Raw genomic sequence first — 16211 nt, 5'->3', positions numbered from 1 at the left:
TGTTGGTGTGCTAAGGAGTATAAAGTTCAGATATTTTCAGATGAATAAAGAAAAAAATTGATGATCTTAATTTGTAATAAACTTTATTAATCACAGCGTATCTAAGTTATAGCCTTTTTAAAAAGTAAATTGCTTACTAAAAATATCTAAATATCACTTTAAAATCTGAATAAACAACTGAGTAAATTACTCAAAACTTGAACTTTTTAATAATTTTAGAGTTAGGATTTGAACCCTATTTTGAGAGTCTTGGAGGTCAATGAGAAGTTAGTGAATCAGACTTTGTCCTAATAATTGTTAGAACTTAGGAAATATCTGTGTTCTTAAGGTTTTTCTTGAAACGTAACTTAGCCTTTCTCTCTGAAATAGTAGCATTAGCAGATATGGAATTTGTGTTCTGGTTTAGTTTATCCTAGGACAAATCATGCTGCTTATAGTTTCTAAGACCAGTTAAAAGAAAATCTAGATTTTAAGATTGAGAGAGGAAAAGAATTATGTGAATATATGATTTAGCAATTGCTTCCCTGTTCTGTAGGCTGAACTTCTCTTAGAATAGACTTCATATAGATTTCTCAAAAGATAGAAAGGGAAAATTATTAATGTTTTAAGTATTGTTTTATTACTTACTTCTTGAATGTGATTGTTATAAACAGATATAGAGATATAGGTAATGAAATCACTTATACTTCAGAAAACATTTTGCTTTTACTTGAGAGAACAATTAAAAAGCTGGACAGTAATAACCTTTGAGTATAATTTCTTCCTCCTTGCTCTATTCAAATCTCTGCCTTCCTGTGTGGAGTATGGCTTGTCTCTGTCCTGATGTGCCCAGACAAAAGTTACATAGTCATATGTTATGGCCCTTGCCTTTTCCATAGTTGGGAGGTGATAAATAAAGTTTAATACCTTGTCAGGAGTACTGTACAGTTCAGAAATAATTTATGGTAAGACTAAATCAAGATAGTCCCCTTTTTAAAGTGTTTTTTTTTTGTTTTGCTTTGTTTTTAAATCTAGTAGTGAGAAACAATGTAATTGGGTTAAGTACCTGTCTAGTGCAAGCACGAGGACCTGAGTTGATCCCCAACATCCATGTAAAAGCTGAGCATGGTATTCAAGTACCTGTAATTCCAGTCATGGGATGTGTGGACAGGACTGTGAAAAGGTAGATTCTTAGAGCTCATTGGTTAGCTAACCTTACTGAATAAATGAGTTCCAGATCTAGTGAGTGAGAGACACTGTCTAAAAAGATAAGGTGGAGGAACTGGAGACATGGCTCAGCAGTTAAGAACGTTGTCTGTTTTTCCAGAGGACCTGGGTTTGATTCTCAGCATCCTCATAGCAGCTCTCTACTGACTAGTTCCAGTGGATCTGATCCAGGCCCTCGCCAGTCTCAGCAGGCATTAGGCATAATGCCTAATAGACCTACATGAAGACAAGATACCCATACACATAAAATAAAATTAAATGATTAAAAAAAAAGGTGGAGCTTGATCGACAACACCTAACATTGACCTCTGGTCTCCACAATCATATATACCTGTACACAAACTCTAACACACAAATTATAATCTTTTTTTTTTTAAAGGCTTATTTTATGTATTCACCATTGCTCTCTTCAGACATACCAGAAGAGGGCATCAGATCCCATTAAAGATGGTTGTGAGCCACCATGTGGTTGCTGGGATTTGAACTCAGGACCTCTGGAAGAGCAGTCAGTGCTCTTAACCACTGAGCCATCTCTCCAGCCCACAAATTATAATCTTTAACTCTTTTTAAAATGCAGTTGAGGCACCCTTTGACTGGTTCTCTTAGATCTTCATAAGGGGGCTCTGTCAAGTCAAAATTATACTCATAGTAGTATAAAGTATAAAAATGTAATTTGCCTTTCCCATTTAGTCCTTTACAGTGGAATTTTCAAGAAGTTACATGATATATTATGATGTCATTACTGACAGTTAATGGAATGTAAGCTTAATTTCTCATGGGGAATATTAATGGATACCATCCCTAGAAACAACAGTTCTTTGGAGTCCTCAGTAATTGAAAAACACATGTGAGGATCTTAAGAACAGAGTGTTTGCAAACCACTATTTTAACCTGGTGTTTATTTTCACTATATATAAAGGAACTATTCTTGTTTGTTCCTTTCTGAGTCACCTTTGATGAATATTGGATATAGACATTATTTTCAATTGCTATTTAGAACTACTAGTCCATGTTGATGGTGTAAGACATACAGAATGAGAGTAGATCTGGTTCAGTTTTAACTGCCATTTATTGTGTAACAGCAAACAAGATATTTGAGTGTCTCATCTTTAGTTTCCACCTATAAAAATGAGGTTTCCTAAGTTCCATACATTGTTATGAGTTGCCAGAATCAAGGATACATGTGAAAATATAGTGTGATTTACAGAAGTTATAACATTTAATGGCTAGGAATACTAAAATGGAGAAGGATACTGGCTATTGTTGATTTGTTCTCTTGTAATTGTTAATTGATACGTACCATGCAAGGTACAGTTTTAAAACAGTAATAGGCACTGAACTCAGGGCCCCCTGAAATCTAAAGCTGAGGGAAGAGAACTGGCCAGGAATGTAAAATTTGAGTCAAAAGAGGTTCTGAAATGTTTTATGGTGGAGGAGGAGAATGTTAATACACGTACACAAAGTTTGATATGAAGTATTTCTAGAGTATATCCTTGTGTCACATACTTTATCAGAAACTACTCATCTAATTCTTAAAACACTTGTACAAGATGGACAATATTGCTGCCTTTTCAAATGAAGAAACTGGGCTTTTCAAAAACTGAAGTAACTTGCCTAAAATGTCTCAAACCTAGTAAGTATTAGAGCCAAAGTCTGAGACCAAGGAAACAGTACTACTTTAAATTGCGTTTTTAAAAAACCCAAAGAACAAAAACCAGAAAGTCATGGGGAAATCAGAAAATCTGAGAGAAAGAACTCAGAGTTCTACAAAGATAGAAATTATGGGCATTAAAATGGATATGGAATGCATCAGTGGAGAGTAGGGACCAGCTATGAGTAGAGAACTATTCTTCATTCAAATGAAGCTGACATGAAATCACTAACCTCAATGAAAGATATCTGAGTTATGTCTACATTTTCTCCTTCTCTTTTGTTCCTTCTTGAATCTTACCCTCTACTTCCCAGATACCTACACTAAGAGAACATTAATGGTAGAGTACATATTATTTTGTTATCACACTAGTCTAACATCTTTTGCCAATACCACCTAAGGTGGGCAAGATCATCAGGCTCTCAAATACACTTTCTTTTGAAAGGAGCAACTGGCCTCTGGTGTGAGTGTGCCTCTGCTCTTATTGGCTGTGTCTCTCTGTTCTCTTTAGTTTTAAATTTTCTCCTTTATATTACAGGATATTTCTACATTCATCTTTCACATATAGTGTTGCGTAGAATAAGTATTTGGAAGTGTTTTTGTTATTTTCATGATACTCTTTGAATTGAGCGTTACACATAATACATGCTATGTTTTTAACCAGTTAAAAATAAAAGGAAGAAATGCTGTCACATATGTGTTTAAAAGTTAAATAAGTTAATAATATAGACAAAGCTCCTAGAACAATGCTTCCCACATAAATGCTGGCTAGATAAGAAGTGGGACAGGCCTAGTTGTTGTGATAATAGTTCTAATGAGTTAGTTGTGTAGGCAGGCCACTTTATTTCTTAGTGCCTTTGCTTCCCTGAGAAAACAAGGAGGTTATCATAGATAATGTTTTAAGGTTTAAACATCTCTCCTGTTTGTTGATTGATAGTGTTCATAGTATTTTTGGTTATCATTTAGTAAGAAAATGTTATTCTTAAAATGTGCTTTCTTACAGTCATGCATTGAGATCTCAGTATATAGGTGTAGAAGAGCATATGTTCTTTATAAATTTGGAACAGACTTTTAAAGGGTGAGGACAGGTACTTCAGAGGTGACATAAACACTTAAAGAATTCTGTTTAGCAGGTAATGTTTATGATATCTTGCAGTTTAGAAAGTGCTAGCATTTTTTTTAAAAAAAAATCTTCATCTCACAGACAAAGAATACACCCTCCCTGACTTTTAAACAAGAGATAGGAGATGAGAAACCTTACTGAAATCATATGCTTCATTACATAAAGGAGTTGAAAGTGCTGTCTGTTTATATTGCCTTACATTCTGTGTTCTTTTCATAATGCTTTACCTCCTTGGCAAGTCCTTCATCCACTTTGCCTGTGTATCTCTGGAAGTAGAATTCTTACTCTGCATTGAAGGACTGTGTCCTTTTAAAAACTAATTGTTAGTTTGCCTTTTACTGGGCTGAACACTCTAGTATAAATTTATCATCCAGGAAAGAACACACAAGCTGATTGAAGTCGAGTAGCTCTAGCCCTCGACATATTTTTATTCTGGGTTTGTAGTAAACCCTTCTCTAAGGATCACAGTGTTTGCAAACAGTTTTACTGCTGCCATGTGATGAAGATGTCACCAGCTGGCATTCAGGGTGTTTTACAGAACAATCTTGAAAAGACATCTTCAAGTAAAAACATATTTTAATGTTACAGAAGATGCTTTCATCCAATATGAGAAAGAGGTTTAGCTTCTTCTGTGGTATCAACTTTTAATTATATACTTTAATATATACTTAATATAATAAAGTAACACACATTTAAAAATCAAACTTGTTTCTTGTCCTTAAACATTAACTGAAGATTTAACTCAATACAGGAAAAGTTTGTGATTATGATAGTTTAGCTCAGAATATTGACAAGGTGAGCAGTTATAAAACCAGAGTGACGGCCTGAATTCAGTCTCCCTAAATGCACATAGCAATGCTAGGAATGGTGGGTACTTGTGATCTCAGTGCTGGGGAAGGCGGGACAGGAGGATCTTGGGGCTGTTTAGCCAGTGAAGCATACTCGGTAATTTCAAGGCCATAGGTGATCCTCTGAAAGGAAGTGGATAACCTCACTGAGGATGACACCAAGGATGCTTTGGCGTCCACACATGTCCACACATATGCACAGAACACACAAGTAAGTGTACACACACAGAGAAACATGTCATATACCGTCTAGTAGTTCTACTTGGCCTAAAAGTAACTATTCTCCTGATTTCTGATTTTTTTAACACTTCTTGTCCTATTTTTTAACTTTATAATTTGAATCATATTATTGTACTTATTTATTTTTTTGGTGTAGCTTTTTGAGTAAATGTTTATGCATATGGCTGTAATTTGTTCATTTTATTTTCTGTAGACTATTCCACTCTACAAGCATGCCTCAGTGGAAGAATGATGAGCAATTGCTTAGTGTTGTTATGAATGGTTTTATACACATCTTTTCATGATGTACATTTCTATTAGATACTACTTGGGCTAGGATTGTTAAGTCATAGACTGTATGTCTGTTTAGAATTAGTAGAGATTTTCTGATTAAGTCTTTGCAGTAGTTTTACATACTCTAGCATTTGGTCTTATCTCTCTTCATTCTAGTTAATGCATAAAAATTAAAAATCAAACAAAAGGATTTAATTAGGTGCTGAGAATTTAACCCACGATTTACTTTTACCATTGAGCCACAGCATAAACAGAAAGGTTTTATAAAAATGACTTGGCTGCCCTAAGTCTCACAGTGTAGGAATGACCATTTGTAACAGTTTCTCTTTTTAGCAGCTTCTAAGGTTCAGGCAATAGGTTCTAAAGTTAGACTTCTAGATCTTGGCTCTACCACTTTCTAGCTGTGTGTATTTCCCTTGAGCAAGTTATTTAACTGATCTGTGTCTCAATTTCCTCATCTATACAATGAGTACTAACTATATACCTATCTACCTCATAGAGTTACTATAGAAAGTAAGTTATAATAGAAGGTAAGCATTAGCTGTATGCTTAATTATGGTGTTGCTTCCATCCATGTTGCTGAGTAATGTAACAGCTATTTTTGATATCGACTATAATGTTGTCTACTGTTTAACTTTATAAGATAGATGACTTAACTAATACCCTTTCTTACCATCGCCTTGCCTTTTCCAATATATTATATCACTGCTTTAAGTTGTTGACATCTATAGTCTGTTCACTGTAAGAGCAGTTTGGGTTTTTATTATTATTGTTATTTTCATTTTCATGCTGTGTGGATCATATTTTCATGTTTGCTTGAATTTTTGTAATTTTTTTGGGGGGGTAGAAACAAATTTCAGTTTAATACATTATAGTAATTCTTGGATAATGGTTTTTTCCTACCCCAGTGCTTGTAATTGCTTTGTTTGTTTCTGAGGATTTTTTTCTTTTTTTTTTATTGGATATTTTATTTATTTATATTTCAGATGCCATCCCCTTTCCACATTTCCCCTCCCTAGAAACCACCTCTCTCATCCCCCCTCCTCCTTTTTGCTTTTATACCATTTTAATTACATTGAGTATCACAGAACCTTGGTCTTCTGAAAAAAGCTTTGCAAGTACTGGAAGTGAGTCAGGCTTTAAGGAGAAGCAAGAGGGTAGTAGGCTTGATTATTGCTGGTATAACAGCTTTAGTTACATTAATTGCTAGCACCACTGCTTCTGCAATTGCTTTGACACAAGAAGTTAAGACAGTTACTTTTCTATATATATATATATACATATATACATATATATATATATATATATATATATATATATATATATAGTTGTTGTTGTTGTTTGGTTTGGTTTGGTTTTGTTTTTCGAGACAGGATTTTTCTGTGTGTAGCCCTGGCTGTCCTGGAACTTACTCTGTAGACCAGGCTAGCCTCGAACTCTCAAACTCAGAGATCCGCCTGCCTCTGCCTCCCAAGTGCTGGGATTAAAGGCGTGCGCCACCACCGCCCGGCAACAGTTACTTTTCTTAATCATTTAGCAAAAAGTGTTACTAATGTGTTGAATATACAAGAGGATTTAGATAGGCATTTGGAACAACAGATTGAGACAGGATTTCTTAAATTTCATACAAGCTTGGTTTTGATTTACCCTCTCCCAGCTCCCCATCCTCCACCTCTTAAACAAACACTTTCTCTCTCAATTCTTGTCCTTCTACTGTATCATCACGTGAGATCATTGAAACAGGGTCTTACCCTGTAGTCAAGACTAACCTTCAACTTAAGATTTGTGCTACGTTTATAGGTGTGTACCAGAATGCCAAGCTGCTTGCTTGATTTCTAGTTACTTATCTAGATTATTCTAGTACAACATGTATCTCTTTTCAGTGTTAATTTCTGAGTTTGAATCTATTTTTTCTGATACTGCCGTGAAGTATACCTTGTTCTATAAACTGATCAATTAAAATGTGGCTCCTTCAGCAGTAGTTTCTTTGGTCAGTGGTTGATATTTGTTTGATCCTAGAAGAGATGCTCCCAGCCTTTTTATAGTCTGGTTCTCCTGTGGAAGCTCAGTAGCCAAAGGTCTTAAGGTGTGTTTCTTTCTTCCTTTCTTTTTTTTTTTTCTTTTTGTTTTTGGTTTTTCGAGACAGGGTTTCTCTGTGTAGCCCTGGCTGTCCTGGAACTCACTCTGTAGACCAGGCTGGCCTCAGACTCAGAAATCCTTCTGCCTCTGCCTCCTAAGTGCTGGGATTAAAGGCATGCACCACCACTGCCCAGCTCTTAAGGTGTATTTCTTAAATGCATATATCTTCAATGAGTCTCGGTAGTCTGTTGTGCACCAAGTTGGCTTTATTAGGAAGATATTTGGAGGTTGTTTTGATCTGCTCTGTCTTCCTGTCAGCAGGGTATCTGTGCCAAGGTTCTGAAAGTCATGGTGGGAAGGAAACAGCTAGGTTTCTCTTGGGTGAAAGTCCAGTTCTATGAACAGAGAGCCCTGTGGTGTCAGGGACAGGTTGATAGGCTTTAGCTGTTCTCTGTATGGAACCATAACTCTGTGGGCAGGGAACAGGCAATCAGGGCCTCTCAGTACTGTCTTCTCAGGGTAGACTCCCCAATCTGCAATTCACGTTTAGACCAAAGAACAGTCGTAATCTTTTACTGTGCTGTTAAAACGTAGTGTAGCCCTGTAACAGGTAGCTGGAGATTGGTGAAAAGTACTGCTCAGTCTTTCCATCTAGATACAAAGCCCTCCACCTGGAGCTACAGCAGTCTAGATGGGTCTGTCTCCCTGAGCTCGTGGAGAGAAAGGGAGCCATCTTGATCAGACTTGGCTTTCTTACTAAGTTTTATAGGATCATTTAAAGGACTTTGTTTTAATTTTCTTTTAAATTTTTTTTCAGAGTTTACTGGGGAGCAGGTAAATGATCTCCTTACACTGTTCCTTAATTCTAGTCTTCCTAAGGTTAGTGTTTAAGTTTTCTATAGTAGGAAATGCACATAGCTCACTAAAGAAGGCGAGTTTTCTGTAAGCCTGAGTGGGAAAACAATCGCTTTTGAGTTGATAGGAGAGGGGAGGAGGGCAGGAGGTGGGAGGAGGAGGACAGGGGGTGGGAGGAGGAGGACAGGAGGTGGGAGGATGGGAAGGTAAAGGCAGAGTAGAAGCAGCGTGTTTTGCTGCTGTTGGGCTTCCTCGTGGATAAGGAAATGCTTGGTCTTAAACAATTTTGGGGTGTAAACATGTAGATTCTTTTGACTGGCTTGTGAATGACAGCTTTATTGTTTAATGTATTCATCTTAAATAAGATACATACTTTTTTTAGTTTTAATGTATTTTATGTATAAACATTGTTAGCAAAACACTGTAGGCATTGATAAATTCAGGTTAGACTATATATCATACACTGTAATTGGTGCTCCTTTGAGACTTGTGACATGTTTTAACAAGAATTGATTGTTTAGAGCAGCTATGATTTAGCTAAATAACTTAAGAGTATTAATGCTGAAGTTTCTAGAGAATATAGTGATATTTGTAATGTTTAAGTTAATAGATTATAGATTCTTCTGAAACTTAAGGCTTGTATTTTCTTTTCTTTTCTTTCTTTCTTTTTTTTTTTTTTTTGGTTTTTCGAGACAGGGTTTCTCTGTGTAGTCCTGGCTGTCCTGGAACTCACTCTGTAGACCAGGCTGGCCTCGAACTCAGAAATCCGCCTGCCTCTGCCTCCCAAGTGCTGGGATTAAAGGCGTGTGCCACTACCGCCCAGCAAGGCTTGTATTTTCAAAGCTCTCAGATACAATATTCTATCAATATATAGTTTCTGATCTTTTTTAATCTCCAAAAATTTGGAATATATTTGAGTTAAATGGCTTCAGAAGCAAATTAGTGTAATCTTGTGGCAGATCTGGGGGACTTTTCTGCTTTCTGTATTAGTTTAAAACCAGAAGAAAACAATAAGCATTGTCTGTTCCTACTTCTCCTTTGTGTAGGAGATTTTCCTTTATTCATGGTTATTGTGAAAAAAGACTTTCCCTCCTGTATCAGCATCCTTCAAAATAAATCATAGTACACTACTGTTACCTTCCACATGTTTAATTTTTAGTGTTTGACTTTATAAATCAGCTCAACAGTACTGAAGTACTGGATGTGAGAAACCCTGGCTGATTTGTGAAAGTCACAGGTTTTGTGAGATGAAGACATACTGGAGACTGTAAGGGCTTCAGTGGCCAGTGTTTTAAATGACTACCAGATAAAGAGGAAAAAAGCCAGCGTGTTTAGTTTGCTATGATCTGAGATCTAAGCCAAGTAGAAAAAAGAAGCATGGGAACTCCTCTCTTAAGGAGCCAGGAAAGAACCAAAGGTCTGAAGTCATATGCACGCTACCTTCAGGAGCATGCAGTGACTTCCTAGACAGAAAGGCTTGCTATATTAAGAGAATGTATGATTAAAAACATGAACTGTGATGGCCTTTGTGTGTGAAACTGAGAATCTCAGTCTCCTTAAATCTTTCTTAGAATCAACAATATGTTACCTAGGCTGGTTTTAAACTGCTGTGTTCAAATGATCAAGAGGCCTTAACCTCTTTAGTAGCTGGGATTACGGATTTGTGTCACCACACTCAAATATTTCTTGTTTTGTCATTTTAAACCATAAACTTTTCTGCACAGGCAAATGTCATGGCTCATGTAGATTGAGAATCATAGAGCTTCAGAGCCCAGGTTCTCTCTTATTGTTTGTCGTTTTCTTTAATGGAGGAGCAACATTTGTGATTGAGTTAAAGTTTTGGTCTTTATAAACTCCTACAATTTATAACTCAACATAGGCATCTCCATAAGAAAAGGACTATTTTAATAATAATCACACAGTGTTCCAATAAGTCATAGGTAGCTGAGCTGTTACATAGTTTGGGCAGTGATGAAGTCAGTATAGCTTGAATTCTGGTTGGACCATGGCTGTGTAAAGTTGAATCAGACCTTCAGTAACCTTTGTAAACTTCACTGTCTGGAGAAGGGGGAGTGCACAGCAGCACCCAATCTGGAGTGTGAGTATTAAGAAAACTCATATAAAGCAATTCCCATTGCTAACAATATCTTTAGTAGTTATCTTTTCTACTGTTTATGTATTATCATTATTATGTACTAATCATTGTCATCTTGTGTCCACTGACAGTGCATTCTAAATTTTGATCAGGTACTATAGGAGATGCTTCTCATCTGGTCCAAAGAATCTGTCTCCATCCAAACTTTAGGGCCTCCTGGATCCTCTGGGTTTTCCTTTTCTGTATTCTAAGTGTCCTGGGCTTGTCAATAAAAGTGTCCAGAGAAGGCACCATTACCTTCCAGTTGTGCTATGCTTTGGTTTTGTAGAGCAAACACACTATTAAATGTTTTGAGTCTTTTGTTAAATAGGTAGGTATTCAGTTTGCTCTAAACTGATTATTATTCAGAAATTTAGACTTATCTTTACTTTTATCAGGTTTAAGCCGTTTTTTCCATACCAAGCCTTGCAAGGATTTGAAGAAGATGAAGAACTTATCCATATTCAACAATGGGCACTTACAGAAGGCCGGCTTAAAGTTACATTGTTAGAATGTAGCAGGTATGTTCTTTGTTTTCTCTTTACTTTATGTGGTTAAGAAAGTATGATGGAAATATATTAAGGACTGTTTATGTTTATTCTGCTTTAATTTTAGTTTATGTTGCATTATTTTTACCTATAAATACTTTATATATAAATTTAATGCAAATAGTCATTTCCAGTTTGCAAAAATAAATCATATTTAGAAAGTCACTTGGAAGCAATTATTTTTGCAATAATTCCCAATTTTTTAGATGAATAGTGCTATGCTGACATTTTTGCCTATTGGAGAGCATTCCTAGCATAGTAGTTTTATGAGTTATGATTATTAAAAATGCTCACTAAGTGACTAAATCAGACTATGAACACTGCATTTGGAAGTAGTCATCCCTAGGCTCAGTAAATTACCACTATATTTCAAGCTGTGTTTATTTCTTGCCTAAATTAACAGGCAGAATGACCTTTAAAATGCAATTTAGTCGTCACTCTCCTACTTAAAGCTCAGTGGCTTCCCTTTTGCTCCTAGGATGGCATCCAGATCTTCCCCTGACCTATGAGTGTCTTTTTATCCAGCTTCTTTTTCCCTGCCTTCTGTTCAGTCCTTAATTCATAGAGTGTTGGTTACACAGGCCTTCCTAAGAGAATGTTTGACAAGATATCCTCCGAAAAGCCATGTAGCAGATACGGGCATGGTGATTTCCCCTATTATCTACCATGTCTCCCCAACTCTGTGTACTGCAGAGCCAGTCACAGGCAATGCATAAATGAACTGGCTTGGCTTTGGCCTGGAACCTGGTCACTTTCAGTTAGGTTTTATGTGTAATGAAGTGGTATTTCGATTTTCTTTTTAACCACTTAAAAATGTAAAATTGTTGATAGCCCACATAAAACAGGCAATTGCCTAGATTTGGACCACAGCCTGCCACTTTTCTGCCTAAATATCTTAAAGGACAAGCTCCATCTGCCTTCTTGGCCCATACTGCCTCATGCTTTTGAAACCAGCCTGTCCTAGTACTCACGCTACCTCCTTAATACCTGCTTTGCCTTCTAAATACAGTAGTACCCTGTCCTTAGACTACATTTCTCCATGACAGTTGATTATACTACTGACTACTTGTAACTTCTCATTTTCATTCCTAACTCATGATACAGATAAGTACTTGAGTAGTAGGGTTGTTAATACATTTGAGTCTTTGCCAATAGATAATTATGAGTATATTGATTTTTCTAATTCATTTTCTTAAGTCTTGTGATAACTAACGGTTATGCTTCGTTCTGTCAGAAAGTCTTGACAAGAGTCTTATTGAAAAAAAAAAAGGAGACCAAATATGCTGTTATATCATAAAAGGAACCCCATCGTGTATAATAAAACAGAAACAATAGGTATGAGGCTAGGTCTTTAGACAGAGAGTGACCCCAGAAGGGTAAAAAGAGAAAAACAATCAAAGTGCCCTTTAGAAGGCTCAGAAAACTAGAATTTTATATTTTGGAAATAATATAAAGGTCTAACACCTTTCAAGATAGTATGAAAAAGTTTGTAATGAATAGAATATTCAACAGTTTTAAAAGAATAAAAGACAATTTAAAGTGTCTGTAGACCACTTGTACATAGGTAAAGTTCTTCTGAATTGGCTTGCTGTGATAAGCTGAAGTTTGCTAGAGTTGTAGTACACACATACACACACATACATACACACTCATTCTTTTTTTGAATGATACTTTAAAAACATGTCTACATTAATGTCTTGTGAATAATTTACTGTTATAGTTTTAGCTTAATATTTTTATAAATGTTACTAAGCTTTTAAAAATCTGACCTTGCATCAAGTTGAAAAACAAAACAAAAATTAGGACTGAAGAGATGGCTCTGGAGTTGAGACTTTGTACTTTTCCAGTGCTCCTGAGATGTGTTTCCAGCACTCGTACCAGGCAACTCAAAACTGCCTATATAGTTTTTTTCTTTTTTTTTTTTAAACTGTTCATTTTGAAATAATGAAAAAGTTGTGTGTCAATAGTTCTTAAACATTTTTTACTGTTTATTTTGAAGTAATTTCAGATTTAAAAGCATGCATAAAGGTTTTTTAAACCAAACTAATGTTAAAAGATTTTGAGTGTATTTTCCCAATGAAATAAATGACTTTATATGTTATATATGTTTTTTATGTGTATGAGTGTTTTGCTTGCAGTTTGTGTGTGCACCATGTGTGTATCTGGTGCCTGCAGAAGTCAGAAGAGAGCATCTAATCTCTGTGGAACCAGAGTCACAGATGGTTGTAGAACTCAGTGTAGTTATAGTAAGAAGATAAATAACTCAAAAACAACTCTGTAGAGATCAGTTTTTTCATACCAAACAAAACTTAGTGAATTTCTTAGTTTACACTTATTTTTTAAATTTATTTTTTAACTGACAAAATGTGTTTCTCTTCTATAGCATGCTTTAAAATATGCATATAAAGTTACAAAATCTAGGTAGTCATGATTTTCCTAAGGTTCATATATCTGCTGATGAATTATACATGTTGATTAGAAAATGATTTTGGCTCTAATTCTAAGAGGGGTTTATCATATTGTTATGTGAAAGACTCGGGTGTTGTATATATATTGAGGGGTTGATTTTATCAACCAGAGACACTTTGAAAAACAAGAACATGGCCAGTAAAGTGGGGGTCATAAAGTTTTGTTAATTGGGTCCCGTGCTCCAAAGCAATACATTTAGGGTAGTCTGTGCTCTCACTGTAGGTGGGTGATACTGATGTAGGTCACATCTTCACTGAATCAGATTATTCTGTTCTAACCCTGTATTTTCTCAGCAGCTTTTAGGGTGTTGTTTTGTTTTATAGGGATCTAAAAATACATTTTTAGTTCTTGTTTTGTTTGTTTTCAGTGTTAGGTATAATACACAGAAATCCACAGGCATTGACATGCTTAACCCCAAGTCACCTCCCTTTCCCCCATTTATTTCTTGCGATTGTAGCCTCTGACTTCTAGTTTCCCCAACAGTTACAGTTCCTTACTGTCTATATCACTTACCTTTCTTGTGGCTGTGGTAGGATGCCTAGCAGAAGCAACTTAGGGAAAGATGGATACATTTTGGTTCACAGTTTGAGAGTACACTCCATTACAGTGAGGAAGTGGGCGTGTGAAGTTACTAATCACATTGCATCGACAGGAGGAACATGCAGAGAGAGGAACAAAACTGCTCAGCTCCTTTTCTTCTTGTCCAGGACCCTGACCTATTGATTGGTGCTGCCCATGTTTAGAGTGGGTTTTCCCTTATCAGTTAACCTAAACTAGGAACTCCTGCATAGGGGTAGCCAGAGGTTTGTTTCCATGTTGATTCTAAATCCTGTCAAATCTAACAATCAAGATTAATAATCACAAATCTACTTGTCAGCTTGCCATTCAAGCACAACACTTTTAAGCTATAATCTTCCACTTCTGAACTACATAGGTTCCTAGTTATCTGTGCAGATATATTCAGTCCAATTTCAAAAGTCCCACTAGTCTTTAACACTTGGAACACTGTTTAGATGTCCAAAATCAAATTCTCTTCTGAGTGATTGCTAAGCAAGCAAAAAGATCTGAATTTTAATCCTCAGCAACCATGTAAAAGCTGGGCATAGCTTCATGAACCTAAAACCCAGCATCGCAGGGTGGAGACAGGCAGATCCTGAAAGTTTGCTGGGTCCTTAGCTGAGCTTCAGGTTCAATGAGAAACTCTGTTTTTTCTGAGAGGGAGGGGAGGAGGGAGGGAGGGAGGGGAGGAGGGGGAGGGGGGAGGGAGGGGGGAGGGAGAGAGAACAATAGAGGACACATCCATATCATCCTCCAGCCTTCACATGCGTGCTCACATGTGTGCAGCACACACACAAAAAAGGGAGAATATATGAAAAACCCACACAGATTCACCAAATCTCACGTGCTAAACATGCTGGGTATTTCTTGCTTTGGTCAGATCATCCCTTATTCTGTCTGGACTCCAAAGGGCTTGGGTAGCTCCATTCTTTGATTTCTGCTACGTTTACACATATAGTTTCTCTTTTGGACCATCTCTACTCCTTGCCTGCAGCTTTTCTCATCAGATGACATATGGCTCTGGCATTTCCAGTGTTCTGGAGTGTACAATTTAGGCTTCCCCTGCATACCTTCAGGCAGCATCCTCTTGGCAGATATTCTAACTGCCACACATTGTCGTCTGGCTTTGGCAAGTCACCATGGTGCAAGTTTTATACCTCCCCACCCCTCACTCCCTTAATTTTGCAACTTTCATGTGGATCTGGGGAAACAGTTCCTTAAGCAGAGAACCCTTTTAGCTGTATATCCCCATAAACTCTTCACATTAACTTATATTGACAGAACCTTTGATGGGTGGACACTTTTCCTCTTGTCCCAGTTCAGAGTAATGTTTCTCTTTAATAGTGCTAGTAATAGCTAGTTACAGCTGGTTTTAAACCTCCCTTGTCTATAATTTTAAGTTTACTCAACTGTATTCTTTACTAAATTGCCTGTTTTTTATAATGTTCTGTTCCACTTTTCTCGTTTTTCAATGTAAACTTGGATGAGAGCAGAAAGCAATAACCATGACACAATTTGAATGTTCTTCTGTCTTTACATCTCTTCTGCCAAACAAAATAGTCCATTACTTTTTAGTTCAGGTTCTCAGAATGCAACCTCACTCTTTACCAGACTCTAAGATGCGTGGCCTTCAGTCTGGCTGCTTATAACGTCCTTGTTCCCTTCTGAAACCTTATGATCTGGACCTCTATGTCTACATTTTCCTCAGTATTCTGGTCTTCCAGATTCCTATGAGAATGGCCCATTTAACTCTGCTTATTGAATTCTAAGGCTTTTCTAACCCAGTGTTTCAAACTCCTCCACACTTCACCTTTAAACCAGTTACAAAGGCCTGTGACCCGCAGCCAAGTTTATCACAGCAACAGCTCCACTTCTTGGTACCAGTTTTCTGAATTAGTTTTCCTGTTGCTCTGATAGAATACCTGATAGAAGCAACTTGACTCACAGTTTGAGGATACAGTGCATCATGGTATAGTGCCCATATGTAAATGTAACACATAAATATGAAGAACTTACAATCATGGATCCTCTGGCATGTCCAGTTCTAGTCTGTCCTCATGAAATTGTTCCTTTCCTTGGCTCTTCCCCCATTTTATACTGCATGACTCTCAACAGCATCAGCACTTTGATTCATTTGTTTAGTCTGTTACTAGATCTCATGTGTTGCAGGCTTGCTTTATTATTATATAAATACAAAAACATACTACAAAGAGTCTAGAGTCATTTG

The 16211-nt window shown here is 36.6% G+C and overlaps 1 protein-coding gene across 1 annotated transcript in view; it reads left to right on the top strand.

Moving 5' to 3' along the window:
* Pdzd8 (PDZ domain containing 8) overlaps positions 1-16211 on the top strand; it is a 58913-nt gene that overhangs the window by 11149 nt on the left and 31553 nt on the right. Inside the window, exon 2 of the mRNA XM_028775116.1 lies at positions 10808-10930. Coding sequence (XP_028630949.1) covers positions 10808-10930 — 123 coding nt within the window. The remainder of the gene's footprint in view (positions 1-10807; positions 10931-16211) is intronic.

Source organism: Grammomys surdaster, unplaced genomic scaffold, assembly GCF_004785775.1.
Source record: "Grammomys surdaster isolate TR1022 unplaced genomic scaffold, NIH_TR_1.0 66, whole genome shotgun sequence".
NCBI classification, from domain to species: domain Eukaryota; kingdom Metazoa; phylum Chordata; class Mammalia; order Rodentia; family Muridae; genus Grammomys; species Grammomys surdaster.
The sequence above is the reverse complement of the archived record's forward strand: the minus strand, read 5'-3'. Positions and strand labels throughout refer to the sequence as shown.